Source organism: Ochotona curzoniae, unplaced genomic scaffold (genome assembly GCF_017591425.1).
Source record: "Ochotona curzoniae isolate NIBS_2020 unplaced genomic scaffold, NIBS_Ocur_1.0 contig_523, whole genome shotgun sequence".
Lineage (NCBI taxonomy): Eukaryota > Metazoa > Chordata > Mammalia > Lagomorpha > Ochotonidae > Ochotona > Ochotona curzoniae.
The window spans coordinates 10,655,594-10,679,339 of record NW_024466459.1 but is presented as its reverse complement, the minus strand read 5'-3'; the positions used below and the strand labels follow the sequence as shown (position 1 = coordinate 10,679,339).

At 58.6% G+C, this 23,746-nt stretch overlaps 1 protein-coding gene across 3 annotated transcripts in view; it reads left to right on the top strand.

Moving 5' to 3' along the window:
- Positions 1–23,746, top strand: part of RPTOR (regulatory associated protein of MTOR complex 1) — a 209,586-nt gene that overhangs the window by 61,918 nt on the left and 123,922 nt on the right. For all 3 annotated transcript variants that reach the window (XM_040989809.1, XM_040989808.1, XM_040989807.1), the window contains exon 3: positions 150–232. In XM_040989809.1, the coding sequence (XP_040845743.1) occupies positions 150–232 (83 nt within the window). The remainder of the gene's footprint in view (positions 1–149; positions 233–23,746) is intronic.

The following is a 23,746-nucleotide window of genomic DNA, read 5'->3' as shown; positions in this document are numbered from 1 at the left end:
GGCGTGTGGTGCCCGGGTAAACCTCAGGCAAGATGGTTAGCAGACTCCACGCGGGGGGCCTGTGCCTGGCTGTGCCTCTGCTCTCCTCCCCGCGCCTGGCCACGCGTCCTCCGGGTGCCTAGCTAAAGATGCTCTCTCACTCTCCCCAGATCCTCTGTCCATGGGTCCTCAGAAAGCTCTGGAGACGATCGGCGCCAACTTGCAGAAGCAGTACGAGAATTGGCAGCCTCGGGTAAGCTGGCACTCCTGCTGCTCCCTGGGTCTCGGTGGCTTTTGAATGCCAACAGGGCTTCTCGGCAGGCCGGCTGTGGCTCCCGTGCCCGCCTGCCTGCTGCCACACGGCGACTGTTGTGCGTTCCGAGTCAGGCTTGGGGGCGCTTTTGCTGTCCCCGGGGTCTTCAGAGAGGGAAAGGTATCCATGAAGTTGTGGTTTTAACTTTACATAGAAAGCATGTTTTTGCTAACTTTTCTAACCTCAGCTAGTTAGAGCCTTCCTGTCTTCAGTTTTCAAAGAGTTGCGGAGAAAGGCAGCCGACATTGAGAGCTGACAGCTGCCACACCCTGCTCCTTGATTCCGGAGGTGCGACTGTTCTGAGGAGCAGCTGCCAATTAGTGGGTCTTTTGCTGCTTTTATATCTTAGCTTTCTTCTTTTTTTCTTTAAAGAAAAAATAGCATAGAATATAATTGTGCCAAATTACCTTTAAGATCTGAAATTATTTGTAGGCCACTCACAGACCTATTTAACATTTTTTTCTTTACCTGAGTTGAAAATTTGATAAACTTGATAAAAAGGTGAGGTGTTGGGGGTGTTTGTTGCGGTGCCGTCTGTTGAGCCCTGCGAGACGGCTGACTGTGGGCTGCCCGGGGATGGGAAGCTGCATGGCCGGAGCCGCACACTCGGTGGGTGCTGGTGGGCCCTGATGCAGACAGGTGACCGTGTGAGGCCTGCAGCTTTTGCCTGGTTGAGGTACGGGGTGCGTAGCCCATTCCTCACACTCTGGAAGCTGCAGGCCTCTGTAGAGGGCTCAGATCGCAGAGGTGGGCGTGTCTGCCTGTGGCAGTGCCCTGTCCCGGGGTGACAGGTGTGAGGTGTGTGGTTCCGGCTGAGCTGTGGGCGCGTTCATGGGGCGCACGGGTGCTCCTTAGAAGGCCGCTTCTCAGCGGCTGTTTTAATTTGCACCGACAGCTCGACCTTCTCCCGTTGGCGCTGCCTCCCAGTGGTTTCTGTCAAAACTGGAACCATGTGTGGGGATGAGCAGACAGAGCGGCTGTGCCGGAGTGTGACGGTGGTGGGCATGGTCTCTTGGGGACCTGGAAGTGGCTCTGGGTAAGCCTGGCAGGGACCTGCTGTACAGTGGGGCAGCAGCAGTGCCATCTGTGACGGTGGTGGGCATGGTCTCTTGCCTCCCTCCCTTCCTTCTGCTGGCTTCTCCTGGGGTTGACTCTGAGCTGAGACTCTTTTGCTTGTTTAAAATCAAATGTAACCATATAAATTCACATCTGCCCGTTGTGTTCCTTCTGGAACAGCCTCTGCTGTTTTAATTCGTTTCCTCCTTTTAAAGAATTATTACTAAGGACGTCGTCTTGTAGAACACGAGCGCTTGCTCCTCCGGGACACTGTGGATTCTGTTAGTGATTGACAAGCTGGTTCCGAGTGCTTCACTCAGGATGGTTTGCACTTGCTGACAGTAAACGGAACCTTGGTGCGAGGGCATTTGTGCTCAAAGCGTCTTAGAGCTGAGCCGTGGTCCTGGCGTGTGATGTAAGGCGGGCAGCTGTGGTCTGGGGTGGAGAAGGGCCTGCAGGGAGCACCGGTGTGGGGGCTGTGCCCTCTGGGAGCACTGCAGGTGAGGCCAGCAGGGCTTTGGGACCAGTCTGTGCAGAAATTGCCGAGAGAGTCAGGAGGGCTGCTGAGGGCAGGATGCCACGTGGCAGTGGAGTGGGCATCCCTCTGGGGTGGGGTTGGCTGAACATGTGGACGGAACGGGGACTCGCTTGCACTCTGCAAGCCAAAGCCACACTGAGCAGCTTGAAAGCTTTCCTTAGGAATGCCAAAGGCTTGCTTTCTTTTTGTTGTAAGAGTTACAGAGAGAGAAGAGACAAATATCGCGTCCACTTCTTCGCTTCCCAAATGTGTGCCAAGGCTGGAGCCGGGCTGAGCCCGTGCACAGCCAGGCACCAGGAGCTCCACTTGTCTCCCACGGGAGTGCAGGGGCCCGATGTCTGGGGGCGTGGTGCCTTAGCAGGGAGCGGGATGGGGAGTGGAGCAGTGTCCATACGGGGTGCCACAGGCAGAGGCTTGGCCTCCTCACCACGGTGCTGCTGCCCTTTGCTTCTGAAGCGCATTCAGATGCCGAGGGCAGCACTGTGGCATGCTAGGGAAAGCTGCCTCCTGCGACAACGGCAAGCCACACGAGTGTCCGTTCAAGTCCTGGCTGCTCCATTTCCCACCCAACTCCCTGCTAATGCGCCTGGGAAAGCAGCAGAGGATGGCCCAAGTGCTTGGGCCCCTGCACCCCTGTGGGAGACCCTGAACAAGCTCCTGGCTCTGGCCTGACGCAGTGCTGGCCATTGTGGCCATTTGGGAATTAAGCTAGGGGGTGAAAAGGCTCTTTCTGTCTCTCTCCCACTTTGTAACTTTGGCTTTGAACTAAGTAAATACACCTTCCTGTTGCAAACGCTTGGGAGAACTTGTCCTGAGATGGGGGGAGGGACCTGACAGACACCTGCAGCAGGGTCTCTGCTGTCCAGCAGGGCTGTCGGCGTGTCATGGGTCATGATAGTGCATGGCCGTGCACCCGGTACGTGTTCTCTGCTGTCCTGTGTGGGGAGGCGGCCTTGCCTCCAAGGCACTTGGTTCCATGTCTGGCAGACACATGCGGCCTCCATGAGGTGGTTCCCGGGCTCTGGCATGTGTGCAGGGGTGTGGTCCCTTGCTGCGGCCTGTAGGGCTCAGGCCCCTGCAGCAGTAGAGGGTGGCCGATGTGCCATCTGCCCTGACACTGGGGCTTGCCTGGGAAGGCCCACCGACCCAGCCTCCTCTCTCTGCCTCCTTCATTGCCAGGCACACAAAGGGTGAATGATTTGCTGTTAGGTCATTTTCAAAAGTGTTTTCTGAACTTAGTGTGTGCTTCCACGTGGCCGTGTGTGGGCGACAGCAGACTAGGGAATGCCTGTTGCCTCAGCGGCCACCCCCATGCACAGTGTGCAGGACATTGGGCTGCAGGCTGGGCAGCAGCCCGAGGTGAGCACCTGGGAGGCCTGCGGGTCTCCTGACTGCTGCCTCGGTCAGTGCTTAGGCTGTCCCCCATTCCAGCCTCAACTGCCGAGGCCTGAATGCTTCGGAAAGGTGACCGTGGGGCAGGAAGAGTGGCTCTGTACTCTCCAGAGACTGCCAAGCTACTGGCCTGTTTCTTCCCAGCCGATTGGCCCTTTCTCCTAAGTGGGCAGGGCTTGGCTGTGCTGCCTCTGTCCTGGGTTTGTCCTCTGCAGGTGCCTGGGAAACAGGTGCCGTGCGCCGTGGAGGCTGGGAAGCCGGCAGCAGGAGGGAGGCTTTCTCTGACGGGCATTCTGACAGTAGAGTAGAAGAGCTGAGTCAGGAGCCGGCGAGGATGAGCTGCCTGTGTCTGCCGTGCTGCCTTGGAGTGAGGCTTCCCCGGGCCAGAGGCCACCTTCCCGGCAGGCTTCCATCTGCTTGTTTATAAGGAGGGGAAGCCATTTGGTGGGATTGCCCTGCCCACCAGCAGATGTGTGAGGTGGCTGCTGTCTGGACCTAGGTGTCCAGCATGTGTCCCACAGGGGACAGGAGACGGCCCCAGGTGTTGGTGCACATGGTGTGGGGCCTTGTTCATGTCCTGGCCACATCCCTGTGTGTGAGCGTCCACAGGGACTCACAGCCACAGGCCCAATTGTCTGGCACGCTCATGTGGCCTTCCGAACTGCTGGGTGCTGCGGAACGCTGCTCCTTCCAGAGCCTGGAGGCCTTGGAGTGTACCAGGGCGGGCTCTGGCCAACGGCACTGGTCCCTGGTGTGCAGCCAGGTGCCGTGACTGTAGCTGCTTCCTTGGGGACTGGCCCGGCCTCCTCTGTCACTTCATTCACCTAGTTTGTCAGGGCTCTGGTCCTGGGCTTGGACCTCAGCCATCTTGCCTGTGTTTCTGTGACAAATTGCAAATGAGGGCTCCCAGCCTGAGGCGTCCCGGGCGTGGAGCTGCCCAGCATCCCTCCGCAGGCCTCGGCAGGCTGTCGCCGCAGCAGGTTAACTGTGTTCTGACAGTTTGCTTAACTGCTTCCTGCTCATAATGTTACAGATCCTACCAGTGACAAATACCTCGTTTATATTCCTGCTTTGGCCTTAATCATGCTCCGTCTCCCTTCCCATCACTTCTTCCCTGCCAGCATCCAGGGAGGTGGTGCTTCATGCTCCTCAGCCCAGAGGCTCTGAGTCAGCCCTGCCCACGCACTTCCTGGCTGCCCTGTCCCCGAGGAGCGTGCTGCCGGCGGCAGCCTCCTGGAAGTGAGCTCAGAGCGGGGAAGGCAGTGCTGCCCCACTCTGCACACTCACTCCCGACCACCAGTGTGTCTCGGAAGCTGCAGGCAGGGCCTGCCCGGTGCCGTGCCTGCACACTCACTGGGAGCACACCGGGCACACCGCATGGGAAAGGCAGGGACCCTGCCTGCCCTCCCCGGGGGGTGGCTGCCCTCTGAGACAGCAGAGTCCAGGCGGGGTCTCGGCCACACCGTGCTGAGTGCCATGCCAGGGCCCCGAGCCGCTGCAGTCCCTGGGCGGCGAGTGTTAGCTGTTTTCCACAAGCCCAAGACGCCAGGCCCAACAACCGAGTCCTACAAGAGGTCTTTATTTTGGTGGAAGAGGTAACTGGGTCATGGAGAGAGTGGGAGCGACACGGAGAGAGAGACAGCACGAGGGGCGGGGGACAAAAGAACCTGGGTAGGGAATCTGAGCTTGATTTTTTTTCCCCAAAGATTTTTTTATTGGAAAAAACAGATGACATAAGGACAGAGAGAGAGAGAGGAGGAGGAAAGATCTTTATCTGCTGGTTTACTCACCAGATGGCTGCAACAGCCAAGGCTGGGCCAGGCTGAAACAGGAGCTAAAAACTCCATGTGGGTCCTGCACGGAGGTGGCAGGCCAACCCCTGCTGGCCGTCCCCTGCTGGCCACCTCCCGCATCTTGCACAGACGTGGCAGGGCCCAGGACTGGCCATTCCCTGCTGAGCAGAAAGCTGGTTTGAAAGGGAGTGGCAGGACTGACAGGCACTGTGATGGGGGTGCTCCTGTCGCAAATGGCACCACAGCACCAACCCCGAGAGGTCTGAGTGTGGAGTGGTGGTGGAGTGCTGACATGGAACTCGCTCCTGGAGCCCGTGACCGTGACGGGGTACTGTGACGGGGTGTCATGCACACGGTGGCAGGTGAGGCCACGGCCGTCTGCTGTGTGAGCAGCTTAGGCGTGCAGATGAGCAGTGGCACATGTGGACACGCCGCAGTGGCTGCAGATCCCAGGTGGGAGCGGGCGTGTGAGCCCCGAGGGCAGTGTCTTCTCTCAGGGACACAGGATGACTAGCTGGCCGTGCTTAGCACCCTGGGCCCTGTCGTAGCTGGGAGCCAGCCACGCTATCGGCACACCAGGGACTTAGGGCACTGAGGCCTCTGCTGCTCCCGGGCGCCTTGGCAGGGAGCTGGGTGAGATGAGGAACAGCCAGGACTCACCTGAGTGTTGTGAGAGTGAGCGTCCCAGGGTGCGGGTCACCCCGCAAGCCCAAACCCCTGGCTCACCCCTTCTGAACCAGCTGAGCCTGCGGATCGGGCCTTGGAAATGTGTAATCGAAGCAGCAGCTTTAGGCCTGTTCTGTTTTCAGTGCTACGTCCTCCACGTCTTCAGAGATTTCTCGAATTGAGAATCTCCTCTTTTTCATGCGTTATTCTGTGAGCCTTTTTCCGGGCCATTTTTAGATGTCATTTACATGCAGCAAATCATGGAGCCTGACGAGTTTTGACAGTGGTGTAGTCTTGTTTAACCACTCAGAACAATGTTGGGACATTTTGATCCGTGGAGAATTCTCACCCTTTTCCAGCCAGGTTGGCCTGGCGGAGGGCGGTCGTCTCCTGACTTCTGTCTGCGTTAGGTGGTTTGGCCTTCGTCGTTTGCGGCCTTGCACACGGGCTCGCGCACTGTGCGTGCTCTGCGGGCGTCCCGGCAGCTGTCCATGTGGTGCGTGCGCCGCAGTTGGATGCTCACCTGGGTCCAGGCTTCAGCTGGCAGATGTCAAGCTGCCACGTGCGTCTGTGTGGAAGCGCGCGTGGGCACCTATTTTCATCTCTGAGTAAACACCTGGGCGCGCTCGCAGGCCCGGGGAGGTGGACGTGTGCCAGTGCTGTCTGGCAAGCAGCTCTAATATGATGAAAATGGCAAAACTTGTGTTTCTCCTCGCAGTCAGGCCGACCCCAGAGGAGTCTTGCTTACGGTTTTCAGCAGGTGCTTTGTGCACCGGCAGACCTGAGCACCAGGCTGTGTGCTTCTGACGCCACCTTGGCTCGCATAGCGCTCAGCTGGGTGACGCAGCAGGGCTGTCGTGGGAACGGCTCTGTCCACGTCTGTGTGTGCTCCTGGAGACAAACTGCGTCACCCTACGCGGGCCTGGCAGTCGAAGGGGACTGTGCCTTCAGGCCGGTGTCTGACCCAGCGCTGACCACGGCCCTGCTCTGTTCTGAAGGAGCCTGCCTGTTGTGGGGGTGGTTGTATGTGTGCACCCCACTTCCTGTGGGGTGGCTGTGTGTGCGCAGTGCGCCCCCTCTCTGCTCGAGGCCTGTGCTGGCTGCCCTCCCGACGTCCTGGTGAAGTGGTCCAGGCTGGTGCACATCAAAGCCCGAGATGCTTTCTGGAGCGAGCGAGGTGTTAGAAGCTCATTGAACATGCTGTCTAATTATTGGCACGTGTCCTTGTTTCTCTGCAGAGATTTCTCCTTTGAAAATGGCATAAAATATCAAGAACTTTAAGAAAATCTTAGTAGTAAGAGACAGGGGATATTTTCTGCTAGTGCATTAGTCCCTGAACCCTTCACCCCTCTTCCCTGCCCATTTGCACACCCTGGGTCTTCGCTGTGTGTCCCCCAGCTCCCCAAGGGCTGTGACTGGCAGGAACCCCCAGAAAGGGCTGGGTGTTTTGTAGCTTTCAGATAAAACTTTGAATCTGCTGATTGGTACCCAAGAATTCATGTGTCTGCCAAGTTGGTTTGCCAAGTTAAACTTTCCAAGAGTCTGTTTTCCATCTGGCCTACCAGGGATGCAAAAGGTGGAACTAGGAAGAGGTGGCTGGCTGCAAAGCGCAGTGGGCCCATGGGTGGCTGGCTGCAGAGTGTGGTAGGCCTATGGATGGCTGGGTGGCTGGCTGCAGAGCGCGGTGGGCCCATGGGTGGCTGGCTGCAGAGTGTGGTAGGCCTATGGATGGCTGGGTGGCTGGCTGCAGAGTGCAGTGGGCCATGGGTGGCTGGCTGCAAAGTGTAGTGGGCCCATGGGTGGCTGGGTGGCTGACTGCAGAGCACGGTGGGCCCATGGGTGGCTGGCTGCAGAGTGCGGTGGGCCCATAGGTGGCTGGGTGGCTGGCTGCAGAGCGCGGTGGGCCCATGGGAGGCTGGGTGGCTGGCTGCAGAGCGTGGTGGATCCATGGCTGGCTGGCTGGCTAGGTTGAGGAGCCCCTCCAGCCTCAGCAGGACCAGCTCTGTCTGCAGTGGGCTTGTGCAGCTGGCATGGTGCTGGTTGTTGTGGGTAGAAAAGGAAGAGGTGCTTCCTGGGACCAGGCGCCCCATGTGTGACAAGGGCAAGGGCAAGCGCTCGCACACCATGCACTCAGCAGGTGCTGCTTCATGAGCAGAGGCGTCTGGGTGACCCGCAGCAATGTCCAGGGACTCCAAGAAGCACATCACAGCAAAGAGTGCAGACCAGGGACACGGACTGCCATCACCCTGCTGCTAGCGCCGTGTCCTGGAGCCTGGCCAGCAGCACCTTGTCATGGCTGAGTGGGCGCAGCAGGTGCTGTGTGTCGAGTGCTGTGTCTGAGGTTAGGGTAGGCACAGTTGCCCCAACCCCTCTTTTGGAAGATTGATTTATTTGAAAGGGCCAGTCCGTAGCCAGGAGCTGCTTCCGAGTCTCCCATGTGGATGGCAGGACACAAGCACGTGTGTCATCTTCCACTGCTTTCCTAGGCATATTAACGGGAACTGGATTGGAAGTGGAGCAGCCGGTACTCAAGCTGGTGTCCATATGGGACACTTGGGTGACAGGCCACCATGCTGGCCTGTGGGAGTGGGCTTTCGCCACAGCTGGGGAAGGCGGGGCGCCATGGACCCTGCCTCGGGACAGCACCTGTCAGAGGTTCCGCCTGCCCTTCTTTCCGTCCTGTCCATTGCTTCCCTGAGACGTGCAGACACTAGAACAGGAGATGCAGGAGCGGGGTTGCAGAGTGGCGTCTGCATGAGTGGCGAGGTGTTGAGGGGACGTGCCAGGCAGGGGTCTGGTCTCTTTCCCACAGAACTGTTTAGACAAACAGTGAACTCCCACGGGCCAGGTGCTGTGTGGACATCGTCTGCCCCCGGGAGCCCTTGCTAATCCTCACCGCGAGCTCTGTTCCCCTGCTCTTTTCTGGCCTGATCTCCTGGGCCGAATTCCCGAGTCAGCAGCTGTCCTGGGCAGCACCAGAGCGACCTTCGGGACCTGGGTGGACCGCAGGGAGGTTGTGAGCCTGCTCAGGAGGACAGCTGGCTTCGGGTAGGGCTTGGCATACCCAGAGGTGCAGTTCCAGACGCGGGCCTCGAGCAGTCCACAGCATCTCCCTAGGGTCATAGGCCCGTGGGGCGGGGCAAGGTCGGACCCTCTTTCGGCAGACTCCATCCAAAGCCAGCTCACCTGTTCAGATGGCTGCTGAGGCCCGCTGGTGCTGCCCAGGACAGCTGCTGATGTCCCCCTGGCGCTGCCCAGGACGGCTGCTGAGGCCCACCGGCGCTGCCCAGGACAACTGCTGAGGCCCACCAGTGCCGCCCGGGACGGCTGCTGACGTCCACCTGGCGCTGTCCAAGATTCTTCCCGGTGCCATTTGCTCGGCTCCTCAGCAGCTGTTAGCACTGGGTGAAGTATCGTCTGGTTCCAAGATGGGACAAGCAGTTTCTAAGCGTTAGGGAGCTCCCAGCCAGGTGTCTGATCTCAGCAGAGGTGTCTCGTTAGGGGTGCCCCTTTGCTGCCATGTGCCCTTGGACAGCACTGCGGAGGCCATTTCTGGGCTGCTGGAGGAAGCACTTGCTGGCAAGTGCATAACCATGTAAAATGAGAACCAGGGCTACCAGAGTCAGCCCCTGTATGGTGCCCTGAACAAGGCTTGGTGCCTCAGGCTTCTCGAAGAAGCAGCTAGGGCCGGAGGCTGCTGGCGCAGGGTTGAGGACAGTCCTGCTGGCTGGCCTCTGGTTCGCTGCAGGAGCAGCTGAAGGCGGGCACTTCCCCCCGTGTTGCTTTCTTGTCTGGCTGCTTTCTACATATGTTTGTCCTGTGCCCTGTGGCCAAGCAGCCCTATGTCAGGGTGGGACCCCTGCAAGTGGCTTCTTTGCGTCAGGTCAGGTCAGGGTCCGGGTATTGCCTTGGCATCAGAGGACAGCTGGCTCACCTGTCCAGCCTGCACAGGGCCAGCAGAGTGGTGTGCTGCAGGCTCATGTCCCCACTGTGTCCAGCTGTGCCAAACCAGTCCTAGTGGCGCAGTCACTGCGGGTGGGGCTCTGAAGCAGCTGCTTGGGCCCTGTGGAGGGGGCTCTGTGGGCCAGTGGAGGTTGCCTGGCCTGGTCCTCTCTCTCCAGTCCGCCCTCCCACGGAGCACTCGGTGACCGGGCCCTGTCCATGTGGCCTTGCTAGTGGTTCCTGCTGGGACTCCGACCTCATCCCAGGCATTTCCAGTTTGTTCCTGGTTCTCATGCCAGGCACCCCCAACTCCTCCCAGTCAGCCTCCAGTGAGCCGAGGGCTTGCCCGTGCCAGCCTGCGGCCCGCGAGACTCACATGGATGTTTCTGAATGCTTCCAGGCCCTGTCTCTTCTGTGTGTGCAGCTGGTAATCGTGCACAGTCCCCAGGTCAGGCCGCTTCCTTCCAGAAGGATTTCAACTTTAAAGCTTTATCTGTTCGGCCTGGCATGGTAGCCTGGTGGCTGAAAGTCCTTGCCTTGCAAGTGCCGGGATCCTATATGGGCATTGGTTCATGTTCTGCTTCCCATCCAGCTCTTTGCTTGTGGCCTAGGAAAGCAGGTGAGGACGGCCCAAGGCCTTGGCACCCTGCACCCGTGTGGGAGATCTGAAAGAAGCTCCTGGCCTTGGATCAGATCAGCTCTGGCCATTGTGTCCACTTTGGGAGTGAGTGAATGGGAGATCTTTTCCCTGTAAATCTGATTCTCAAAAAAAAAAAAATTCTTTTTTTATTTTACTTTTTTCTTTTTAAATAAATAAATCTTTAAAAAACTTAAGTACTATGAAATAATTTTTTTAAAATACTGGTTTATTTTCTTTGAAAGTAAGGTCAGAGAGAGGCAGAAATCTTTTTGACTCTCCAGATGTGCACTGAGCCAGGGCCAGGCCTTGGGAATCGAAGCTGGCGTTTCAGCGGGGGGTGTTGCCTCTCGCTGTGGTTTCAGGAAGATAGAAGCAGGGCCCGGCCTTGAGCCCAGGCGCTCCTGACTGCTCAGCTGCTGACTTGGGGGCTTCCTGCTAAGGCCCGCTGGGTGTGGGCTCTGCCTGCCGGGCCTGCCATGCCCCTGGCTCCGCTGCCTCTGCCTGCTGGGCCACCATGCCCCTGGCTCCACTGCCTCTGCCTGCCGGGCCGCCGGGCCCCTGGCTCCTGCCTCTGCCTGCCAGGCCGCCGTGCCCCTGGCTCCGCTGCCTCTGCCTGCCGGGCCACCATGCCCCTGGCTCCTGCTTCTGCCTGCTGGGCCGCCGTGCCCCTGGCTCCTGCCTCTGCCTGCCGGGCCACTGTGCCCCTGGCTCCTGCCTCTGCCTGTCAGGCCTGCCGTGCCCCTGGCTCCTGCCTCTGCCTGCCGGGCCGCCATGCCCCTGGCTCCGCTGCCTCTGCCTCCCGGGCCGCCATGCCCCTGGCTCCTGCCTCTGCCTGTCAGGCCTGCCGTGCAGCTGGCTTCGCTGCCTCTGCCTGCCGGGCCACCATGCCCCTGGCTCCTGCCTCTGCCTACCGGGCCGCCGTGCCCCTGGCTCCTGCCTCTGCCTGCAGAGCTGCGGTGTCGTTTCTGTTTACTGTGATCAGCGTCTGCCCTCAGACACCGAGCTGTAGCGGCGTGTCACCTCTGGGCCATGGGGGTGTCCTTAGCCCCTGGGCGGCTCCTGGTGTCCACCGTGGGCAGCATACCTGCTGTACTCTATGCAGGCATGTTGTCCAAGTGTGGGCAGTGCGCAGCTCCTGTTGGCAGGTCTCCCCTCTCAGGCACCTGGCCGCCCTCACGCCTTTTCCATCCTTTGCTTCTGGTGACTGTCAAGCACAAATTGTCTAGAGCTGCTCTGCCAGCCTGGCGACTCAGCCTGTCACGGGAGCCCAGGCATGGCTGCAGACCCCAGGGGGCTGTGGGCACTGCCCAGCGTGTCCCCTCCACTGTGCAGTTCTTACATTTCCGAGTCAGTACACCTCTTGTACACCTCTTGCTTACTGTAGACTTGGTTCTGTGTCCCAGGAGCCTGTTCCCAGAGGCCGTGCTGCCCTGCCTGACCACGTGCCCACAGGAGCCTCCGCTGCGACTGCCCCGTGTGCTCCTGGGCTGCACCACAGGATGCGTCTGACGCATCTTCATCAGCAGATTTACAGGAGAGAGAGCCAGGCAGAACGAGGTGGGGGAATCCTGCTGAGGCCTCGCTCTGATCAGGCAGTCTGCAGTAGCAGCTTCTTCTCGGGCCCCTTTCCCTGCTGCTCACTGCTCGGCCGCCCTGATGTCTGCAGTGAGGCAAATAGGTTTGGATGTCTTTTAAAAAAGAAATTAAAGGATGAGGGGGCCTGCTGTTGGTGTAAGGAAATCCTCTCAGAAGGATGGTGAGTGAAAGCCTGGCACAAATTTGGGCAAGAGCTCCCCAGCCACCCTGTCTCGGCCCCTGACCTGCACTTGCCTTTGAGACTGGCCAAGACCCTGGAGGTCTTTGGTCACTCCTCCTGCTGTGGAGATGCCTTCTTGCCTGGGTGGTTGCAGGATGCACGCCATCCGAGGCGCCCCCCGAGTTGCTGACGGAGCCTCTGTCCTCTCGGTCCATGCTTAGCCCGAGGCTTTGCTTCGTAAGCCCTTGGCCAGAGTCTGGCACTTGTTCCCTTCCCTGGCTCCACAGCTGTCTTATGGGTGCGCTCAGCAGCCAGTGCCCATGTGTCCTGATTTTAGAGACTCGATGTCCCGTGCAGGTTTCCAAGCAATTTCCTGCCACTCGAGAAGCAGGTACCCTAGGTGCCCCCTCGCTGTCACGGGAGACTTTGATGCTGCCGGTGGGACGTGGGTCAGGCTGAGTGTCCGTGCTGTGAGGGGAATGGAAGCTGCTTCGTTCACACTGAGGTGAGCTGGCAGCGTCATTCCCGCTCCTCCATGCTGCAGTGTAGTGTGATCTGACAGCTGGCGTCTGTGCTGTCAGGACCAAGCTTCTATTCCCACAAGGGCACCTGAGCTCCAGTCACTGCTGGTACATCTCAGCTGCGAGGAAGGGGCGGGTGAGGAGCTGAGCAGAGCATCCCTCTCCGCTTCTAAGAGTTCCCCCTTACTGCTGGCTGGCAGTCAACAAGTGGTGCTGTTTGATTGGTTTGAAGGGCAGAAGGTGTGAGCATTGTCCCTGTGGCTGGTTCATTCCCCACGTGCCTGCAGAAGCTGGGGTGAGGTCAGGGCAGAGCCAGGATCCGCACACTCCTCCGGGGCTCCTGTGTGGTTGGCAGGAACCCTCCTGAAGCCACCCCTCACCTGCTGGTCTCAAGGTGCACCTTCCAGGAAGTGGGATGGTGAGTGGAGCGGGGGCTCCAACCCGGCCTTGCAGCCTGGACACACATGCCACGGCCTACCACATGCTTACATCCAAGGATGTTCTTAGATTGCAGCTGGAGACCATTACGCCAAACTGCAAAAGACAAATATTCTGTTTTCTCTGGTTTATAGTACTGCTACAGAGTACAGAACGCCCTGTGACATATGGGGCGCGCTTGGCGCTTTGTGGTGTGGCTGTTGTTGGTAACCCTTTGCCTCCTAGTCCTTTACATTCTACGTGTAGCGCCCTCTTAGAGGCGATCAGACCTGTGGCTATCAAGTCCATTGAAAGTATGTCATCAGCTCAGGGCTCTGAGCACCAGAGAGGACCCTAACCCCATCCTCAGGACCAGGTGGGGGGCCCGGAGGGGGATACCCTAACCCCATCCTCAGGACCAGGTGGGGGGCCCGGAGGGGGATACCCTAACCCCATCCTCAGGACCAGATGGGGGGCCCCAGAGGGGGTACCCTAACCCCATCCTCAGGGCCAGGCGGGACACCCAGGCGGTGTCCTCAGAACCACGTCCTCTGGAGATCAGGTGTCCAAGGCTGGATGACTGCCTGCCCACCTGGGGCAGGGTTGGGGGTGGGAGAGTGGTCAGACAGGGAGGGAGTGGAGGACCCTAGGCCCCCCCCCCAAAAAAAAAGTGTATCATCGGATCTGGTGTGATAGCTAGTAGCTAAATCCTTGCCTTGCATCCTCCAGTATCCCATATGGGTGCTGATTCATGTCCCAGTTGCTCCACTTCCCATCCAGCTCCCTGCTTGTGACCTGGGAAAACAGTCGAGGATGACCTGAGGCCTTGGGACCCTGCACCTGTATGGGAGCTCTGAAAGGAACTCCTGGCTGTGGCAGCTACTTGGCGAGTGAACTGGTGAATGGAGGATCTTTCTGTCTGTGTATCTGCCTTTGCAGTGAAAAAGAGCAGGTGTCACGCCAGCACTGCAACTGTGAGCCTGGGACTCCTCTCACACCCCCTCCCCCGGAGGTCCCTGCTGTCCAGGAGAGGTGCCGCGTAGCCCACCTGCCCTCGCTCTGTGCGCAGGAGTTTGCGCTGATCCTTCCGAACCTTCTGCCGCGGACAGCATGGGGCATGATCCTTGGAAATTGGAGGTCAGTGGTCCTAGGCTCATGGCAGAGGAGCTGGCCATGCTATGCTATGCTGCTTGTGGGTACACAGCGGGGAGGAGAGGGCCTGACAGGGTTTGGTGAGACAGTAGGACTCCGAGGACGGTGAGTCACTGTGTAGGGGGCGGTCACCGGAAGCTAGAGTGTGCTACACGGTCAGCAGTGTGGTCAGCGGCTTTTCTGGCCGCACTGGGAGCAGGAGTGTCCCTGCAGCCAGCCTCCCGGCTCTGTCTGCTGCACGCCCATGAGGGCATCGGTCAGGACCAGCAGGTCAGCAGGGAGCAGAGCTGCTCCACTTCACACTGGCCGACTGCAGGGCAGTCGGTGGCCAAGCGTCACTCCCTCTTTGCCGGTAGCGGCTGGGACCTCGCAGCCCGCAGTGTGGCCCCGCGTCAGCCCTGACAAAAGCCGAGGCTCCAGGAAAGTGGGGCATGTGTTGGACTTCCAGCTCCTGGCACAGGGCTCTCAGGAATCATCAGGCTGAGGCAGCCGTTGATAGCCTGCCTGCGTGGACAGACCCGGGTCCCTGGCCCTGGCGGCCAGGCGGCGTGGGACCCACCTCTGGCCTGTCGCCGTGCTTGTGGAGTCGCTGAGCCACCCCGTGCTTTGCAAGCTGTCCTGACTGTCTGCAGTTAGAAGTGCCGACGCAGTCATTCATAAACTTGGCGCTTAGTCTGCGCTCCGGGTCTGTGCAGGTTCCCTTTGACCTGCCCAGTGCACTTCAGTGGCTTCGCGCTGGCCCCGCTACAGAGCTCAAACCTTCCCGTGCACCACAGCCACTTTGGATCCAGCCGACTCTCCGCCCCGCTCCCTGCTGGCAGCCCCGCCCTGGTTCTGTGGTGCTGGCTTCCTTCAGCTTCCCCAGAGCCACGTGCGCGCTGCAGGCTGGTCTTTGATGGATTTCCTTTGGAAGCTGAGCCTGAATTTTTAATCCTGACCACCTATAAAAGAATAGTGACAAAAATAAACCCTGGGAAAGAGGACCACACTTGTTCTCCCATTTAGGGGGATCTCCTGTAACACCTGTGATTCTTTCCAGTATGGTGGTCTGTTCTTGGTGTAATCTTGTTTCCTTGACGTCAGGAGCCAGGAGCTTTGTTCGGGTCTCCCACATGAGGTCTGGGGTCCCTGTCCTTGGGCCGTCTGCCGCATCTTCCCAGGCATGGGAGCAGGGAGCTTGTTCAGAGATGGATCTGCCAGGACTCAAGCGGCACAGTTGTTTCATCAGCGTTGCAGGGAGCGACTTAATTTGCTGTGTCCCATTGCCAGCCAAAGATTGGACTTGAACTAAGTGGTGCTGGAACAACTGGGTGGCTGTTTGGGAAAAGCTGAAGTCAGAGCCATACCTCATGCCTTGTGGACGACTGAGCTGCACAGGGTGAGGATGCTGAGTGTGGACCAGGAAGCTCTGCGGGTGCAGGGGACACCTAGGCCGTGTGCGCAGCTGCGGGCCTGGAGGACATGCTTGCTGAGTGGACCGCAGGCACAGGACTGAGGCTCAAAGGCAACGGTGCAAGAACCGGCAAAGGGGCAGAACGCTGCAAGCGGACAGCTCACGAGCTGAGAGGGTGGCCTTAAGCTGCAGAAGGTGTGAGCGCTCAGTCAGCCGGTCGTGGGCATTGGCTGGCATCGGCAGGGCTGCCTGCACCTGCCTGCTTCAGTTGCCCCAACTGTGGCTGCTGGGGGTGTGACCAGGCCCCCATCTTCAGGCTGAGACCTGCCTTGGCCTTGCCACTGTAAGAATCGCCCCCCGAAGACGTTGGCCCAGCCCCGAGAGACGGGGACAGGGCTTTTTCAGACAGCTCTGGGATTGACTTGCCGAGAGGCAGCAGGGACAGTGCTGACACGTAGAGCTGAGTAGCTTCAGTTCTCTTCCCTGAAGATACTTGTGAATTACAAAGGACGAGATAGTCACTGGTGAGACGTCCCCGACCCAATGATGGACGCTCATCATCAGGTTGGGCCACCACTCTGGCCACTCAGACCCCTCTGAGGAGCTGGCCACAGACCTGGCTGCTGATACAGTTGTGAAGTGCCCCAGTCAGGGAGGCAAGGAGAGCACCCCCTCACGTCATGGACGTGTTAGTTTCCGGCAGGCAGTACCAGCATGCTCAGCTGTAGCAGCTCCCCGAGGTGGGGTCACGTGGGCCCCTCCGGAAGCCCCCCAGACCCCCCAAGGTGGGGTCACGGAGTCCCTTCTGGAAGCTCCCCAAGTCTCCCAAGGTGGGGTTATGTGGCCCCTCCAGGAAGCTGCCAGAGTCCCCCCCAAGGTGGGGTCATGTGGGTCACTGCAGGTGTCCACCTTTTGAAGTTGGTTCTATTGTTGCTCACGGACTAATATCAGGGGATACGGGATGATAGGAATTTGTAGTGGTTTTGCCATGTTTCCAGGTATCTAGAAATAATTGCTAAATAAAAAGAAAAAGCAGCAGGGTGAGGGGACTCAGGCTCCTGACCCCATCTTCCTGCACGTGCAGCCTCAGGGAGCCGCAGGGTGGCTCAGGGTGGCTCAGGGAGCCTCAGGGTGGCTCAGGGTGGTTCAGCCCTGCCCAGTGCTGCTGTTGAGGTGTTTGGGAGCTCGACCAGCAAATGGAAGCTCTGTCTGTCTGACTCCTCTTCTCAAATAAACAAGCGGTAATGTAATAATAATAAACTTTCTTTGAAAGTTACTTGCGGGGCCCGGCGCGGTGGCGCAAGTGGTTAAGGTCCTCGCCTTGCACGCCCGGGATCCCATATGGGCGCCGGTTCTATCCCGGCAGCCCCACTTCCCTTCTAGCTCCCTGCCTGTGGCCCGGGAAAGCAGTCGAGGACGGCCCAAAGCTTTGGGACCCTGCACCCGCATGGGAGACCCGGAAGAGGCTCCTGGCTTCGGATCGGCATAGCATCGGCCGTTGTGCTCACTTGGGGAGTGAACCATCGGATGGAAGATCTTCCTCTCTGTCTCTCCTCTCTGTATATCTGCCTTTCCAATTAAAAAAAAAAAAAAAGAAAGAAAGAAAGAAAGAAAGTTAGTTGCATAGAGAGCAGGAAAGGGGGAAGTCTGTCACCTGCCGGTTCATTGCCAAATGGCCGCACCTAGAGCTGGGCTGGGCTGAAGTCATGAGCCAGGAGCTTGCTCCTGGTCTCCCTCGTGGCTCTGGGTGAGTAACCACCCAGCTGGGAAACAGAGCAACTGGGACCAAAACCAGTTCCCATGTGGAGTGCTGATGCTGCAGGCGGGGCTTTACCTGCCCACTGCCACAGCAGTGACCGAATGAATGACCTTTGTAAAAAGACTTATTTATTTTTATTTGAAAGATGGGTTTACAGAGAGAGAAGGAGAGAGAGATCTTCCATCTGCTGATTCACTCCAAAGTGGCCGCAACTTCTGGCGCTGAGCTGATCCGAAGCCAAAGCCAGGAACCTCTTCCAGGTCTCCCACGCGGGTGCAGGGTCCCAAGGCTTTGGGCCATCCTCCACTGCTTTCCTGGGCCACAAGCAGGGAGCTGGATGGGAAGTGGGGCTGCCGGGACATGAACTGGCTCCTATATAGGATTCTGGTGCTACAGGTAAAGGTTTAGCTTGCTGTGCCACTGCATCAGTCCTTTCCCTCCCCCTAAATGTTTTTAAAAGAAAAGAAAGTAGGAATTATGGCTGTCTGTTTTTGTGTCCTGTTCGGTGCCTTTCTCATGCTGGATCCTCACTGCTGTTTCCGACTCTTCACACAGACCCGCACACACACGTACACCAGACTCTGAACATGCATGCCACACAGTGAACGTACACACGCTTCAGGCACATGCAGCCCGCACACTCACTCTGCAGTCAAGGCACGCGTGTTAGCTGTCGCCCACGCTGCTGGGCCCCATGCTGCAGGCACCTGTTCTCTCAGGAGCCACAGTCCCGACAGCACTGGGCCCCATAGCTGTGGGTGTGACTCCTCCCAGGGCTGTGTCTGGCCGTGGTGTATGTGTTCGTGTGTTCGCAGCCCAGCCCTTACTTCCCAGGGCTGGCTTCCTTGCTGTGTCTGGTGTGTGCTGCCAGCAGCGCAAATTCTCATCGTTGAGCCCAGCGCGTCCCTCCGCTCGCAGGCCATGGCTCCCGCGGCTTACCCCTGCTCCTGTACGTTCAGCCCCTGCGCAGCCGTCGGGTGGCTCTCGGCTGTCCACAGGCCTGCCCCCCTCACTTCCCAGAGTCCCTTTCCGGGAGTGGGGCTGGGGGACGGTTTCCTGCTGAGTTTTCCCTTGTCATCAGCTTGAGCACAGTGGAGCCTTTCGGAATCCACCAGAAGGCATTCAGATGTCTGTCTTCTAACCTGCTTTCTCTTCATTTTGGAGCCTTCAAGTTACAAATTTTCATTATGGGGAAAAGAAACGTATTTACTGATGTTTTGAAAAAGGCAGACAGACTAGAATCTCCTGGAATCAGCAGGAGTGGAGGCCACTTGGGTGTGAGGTGCCGCACAGCCTATTGGGCCGGGAGCCCTGACGGGGCCTGTGCTGTCCCTAGCCCCAGGGAGGAAGGGGCTCGGGACCACTGCCCTGGGGACAGCCCCGGGCCCACAGCTAAGCCCTTGCAGATGTCTGCTGCCATGGCTCGTCCTTGCATAGCTGGGTCTCGGCCTCCGGGGTCCTCCTTTGCCCCTTAATGCTGCCTTGAGACTTGCTGCTGCATGTCACCACCTCACAGCTTCACCCCTGCCTTCCCCTCAGCCCTCCCCTCACAGCTGCACCCCTGCCTTCCCCTCAGCCTTCCCCTCAGAACTGCACCCCTGCCTTCCCCTCAGCCTTCCCCTCACAGCTGCACCCCTGCCTTCCCCTCAGCCTTCCCCTCAGAGCTGCACCCCTGCCTTCCCCTCAGAGCTGCACCCCTGCCTTCCCCTCAGCCTTCCCTCACAGCTGCACTCCTGCCTTCCCCTCAGCCTTCCCCTCACAGCTGCACCCCTGCCTTCCCCTCAGCCCTCCCCTCACAGCTGCACCCCTGCCTTCCCCTCAGCCCTCCCCTCACAGCTGCACCCCTGCCTTCCCCTCAGAGCTGCACCCCTGCCTTCCCCTCACAGCTGCACCCCTGCCTTCCCCTCAGCCTTCCCCTCAGAGCTGCACCCCTGCCTTCCCCTCAGCCTTCCCCTCAGAGCTGCACCCCTGCCTTCCCCTCAGCCTTCCCTCACAGCTGCACCCCTGCCTTTTCACTTTAGCCGGAGCTGGGAGGTGCCCTGTGGTGCTCCCCACTCCCCATCCCTTTCCCCTGTGCTCCTCCTCTGCCCACGCCGGGCAGGCGCGCTCACATGTGGGCGGCTCGGCCCACCATGCGCAGGCCCAGCCAGTGGGCTAGACGTGCTGTCCTGTGTCCTGTGGGCATCCTGTGGTGGCCATAGCCGCCATGTCAAGTGCAGCAAAATTGGAGAAGGGGCGTGTTGGGCTGAGCCCCCCGGTACCCGGAGCCAGGTGGTGGAACTGCCAAGGCGATGGCTTGTCAGGGCCAAGGGAGGCCTGTGGCGGCCGCTGGGTTCGGCACCTGTCGCCTGCTCTGTGGGGCGCCTGCTAGTGTCAGTCAGGGACACTTGGGCTCCCAACACTTGTAGCAGAGTGACTCAGTTTTTGATACAGATCCGCAGCTCCTAGGAGCTGCCTGAGCCTGAAGCCGACACCAAAGAGTAACTGTGCTGGTGGCACGGCGTGCTGTCTGCCCAAGGTGCCACGCTGTGCATCTTCTCTTGTGGCTTTCCGTGCTGCCCCCAAGGGCCTGCACTTCCTGTTTCCTCCACGCAGTGTTGTCCCCAGGCAGGTGACGGTCCTCTCTGAACGTCAGAGCACTGTTTGCATGCAGGGCCAGCAGCTCTGGTTCTGGAGACACCTGTGTGAGCATGAAGTCCGTAGAGGAACTGGTTAACAGAGGTGATGGTGTCTGCTGCTCCGGGAACAGTGAGCAAGAGTGAATTTGCCTGAATAGTGTCAGTGCATGCAAACATGTGTCGGTGAGTCGGCATCAGGTCCCCGAGACCACGAAGGCCTCTTGCGGGGCAGACGGCGTGGTCCGGGTACAGCTGCTGAGGAAGAGCTTCTGCTGGGTCATGGGGGGCTAGGAGTCATCCCGGGTCCTTGCAGTGGGACACAGGGATGCTGGGACAACAGCGAGCATGGCTGGCACCAGGAGGGAGTTGGGGAGTTTTCTCTCTGAGCCTGCAGAGGGAGCGGCAAAGCACTCGTGCTCAGAGGACAGTGAACACCTGGCCGCTCCCTCCCCGCACCGCACCGCACCGCCGTCCGGCTGCCCAGGGCGGACACCTGGGTGCTCCCTCCCCGCACGCTAAAGGTTGTTCTGCTGCCCTGGAGTTAGGATCCATGCAGGTGGGGTGTGGCTTCGGGAGCACTCTGGAATAAAGTTTAGGTTCTTGAAGAATAACTGCTGTTTGTTCCCTGTCTGCTCCTTCATTTGTTGCTTTCTCGCAGGGAAATCTCCCGCTTGTATGCAGCACGCCGTCTCAGGGCCTTGCTGGGGATGCCACAGGGTCCTGCGGTATTCCCTGTCCGTGGGCCCGCTGCTGGGCCCTGGGAACTCGGGAGGGCCTGCCGCCTGCTGATCAGTTATGACACCAGCATGAGGCCCGCATCACATGAGCCTGTCCCCCCTCCGGACTGCGAACGCTGCAACTGGGCAGACCACAGGAGTTCTGCAGTGTGTGAGATGGACATGGCCCTGTGTGCCTGGAGACGTGACAGTGATGAGGACTTGAAAAATAATAGCTTTCACTTTATTTGAAAGGCAGGTACAGGGGGAGAGGCACAGAGGCAGGGGTGGGGCTTCCATCTACTGGTTGTCCCAGTTGCGCTGGCTGGGCCTGGGCCAAGCCACAGCCAGAGGCTTGGGGCTCAATGCAAGTCGGCCTTGACGGTGACCGGCAGCTGCTACTTGAACCAACAGCTGCTGTCTCTGAGCAGCTGCCAAAGCAGGTGGCTGGCGCTGCATCGTAAGCACTGTGTGTGTGGTGTTCGACCTAGAAATACTGCACATTTATCTTGGAGACGTACCAGGCTGCTCTACACAGGAACAGAGCCTAGCGCCTGAGCCTGGAGGCTTCCAGAACACACTGTCCTGGGGAGAGCAAAGTGCAAAGGAACACAGCCTGCTCTGTGTGGGACAGACACACCCCCATACACCACACAGACACACCCCCATACGCCACACACAGACACACCCCATACACCGCACACACACCATACACCACACACACACACACACCCATACACCACACACACCATATACCACACACACACACACACACCCATACACCACACACACACACACACACCATACACCACACACACACACACACACACACACACACCCATACACCACACACACACACACCATATACCACACACACCCATACACCACACACAGACACACCCCCATACGCCACACAGACACACCCCATACGCCACACACACACCCATACGCCACACACCACACACACACACACACACCATCCACCACACACACACACCATACACCACACATAGACACACCCCCATACGCCGCCACACACAGACACACCCCCATACACCACACACACACCATACACCACACACACACACACCATACACCACACACACACACACACACACACACACACACACACACACACACGGGGAAAGTAGAGCGCAAAGGAACATGGCCTGCTCTGTGGTAAAGACACACACGCAGACACACACACAGCCTCTTCTGATTTCTAAAAGCCTGATGTGAGAAAGAGCTGACATGCCTGAAGCACCTGCCGCCTCCAGGACAAGTGTCGACAGGAGGCTTTCCTGGAGGCAGAGCTGGAGTTGGGGCCAGGGCACGAGGTGGGGTGCAGATGGTCCACGTGGTGTCAGGGCCTGCCTGCCCAGTGCGGTGCTGCGGTCGGAGTGAAGGGGGCTGCCTCTTTGCCTTTTGCTGTGAAGTGTCTGTTGGTGCTCCTTGCCTGCTGCTTTCCTGTTTGCTCATAGGGTCACTTTTGCATCCGTAGCTCCTCGGTACGCCCAGCTGCCTCCTGCCACGGGTCTCCTAGTAGTCACCCGCAGTTGAGCCCTCTGGGGCTGCTGTCCTGGCGCAGCAGGCGTAGCAGTGTGTGTGTCTGGGCGAGGTGGGGCGTGTCACCACCGTGTATGAGTGCCAGTTCAAGCCCCAGCTGTTGCACTTCCGAAATGCCTCCCTGGGAGAGCAGTGGAAGATTGGCCAAGGTTTTGCATCCCGCCACCCACGCGAGAGACGCAAATGGAGCTCCTGGTTTTGGCTGAGCCCAGACCTAGTTGTTGGGGCCGTCTGGGGAGAGAACCAGTAGATGCAAATTCACTCTGTCTTTGCCTGCCCCTCTGTTTTATTTTTTGCAATGATCATCTGCTGCTCAGAAATAAAAAAAATATTTATTTTTGATTATTTCAAAAGCTCTTGGTGCCGAGTCCACGCGAAGAGCAAACAGCCACTCCTCGTGTGCCACTCACTGCAGAAGCCCTTTTTTTTGCCTCCCCCTCTTAACTCTGCCTTTCGAATAAAATGAATGAATCCATTAAAAATCCTTTCAAAAGATGAAACTGCAGAGCCGCTCCGAGGCAGGGCATGGCGCTGAGCAGGCGGAGGGACTTTCTCTAAGCAGACTGGCAGTGAGCAAGTCTGGACCCTGTGTTTCTTCGCCTCTACTGACCTGTCCAGGCCCACTTACTGCCAAGAGTGTCTGAGATGGGAATTGGACTAGCCAGGAGGCTTGGGGCTACAACGCCGTGTCTCAGAGAGCCTGAGTGTGAGTCCCTGCTCCAGCTCCCAACTCTCCAAGCTTGGCAGCAGTGCAGGTCTCTGGAGTGGACAGGGATGGCGCAGGTCATGGGCTCTGCCATCATCTGGCTTTCCGTCTCAGCTTCCACGTACCGCCCAGCCTCTCTCTGTGCGGCCCAGGCCTTAGGCATCCACATCGCTTTCTCAGCATCGGCGTCCAGTCGCCCCTCTGTAGTGGGCATTCGAAGATTAAACCAGTGCTCGGGGCATCGTCTCTCTGCTTCTCTGCCTTTCACATACCAGTGAGAGACATTCTGCATAGTGAGGCATGCTGTGACCCTGAGACTGGAGGATTGGGACATTGGGAGAGAAACACATAAAGTTAAGGTTACGGAGGGTCTCCTCTCGCCTGGGGTTGTCATGGTTACGCAGTGTCTCCTCTCACCCTGTGTCGTCATGGTTATGCAGTGTCTCCTCTCACCTGTGTCATCATGGTTACTGAGGGTCTCCTGTGCCTGGTGTCGTCATGGTTACGGAGGGTCTCCTGTGCCCGGTGTTGTCATGGTTACGCAGTGTCTCCTCTCACCTTGTGTCATCATGGTTACGCAGGGTCTCCTGTGCCCGGTGTTGTCATGGTTACACAGGGTCTCCTGTGCCCAGTGTTGTCATGGTTACACAGGGTCTCCTCTCACCCTGTGTTGTCATGGTTACAGAGGGTCTCTTGTGCCCGGTGTTGTCATGGCTACGCACTATCTCCTGTGCCTGGTGTCGTCATGGTTATGGAGGGTCTCCTGTGCCCGGTGTTGTCATGGTTACGCAGTGTCTCCTGGGTCTCTGTGTTGTTTTGATAT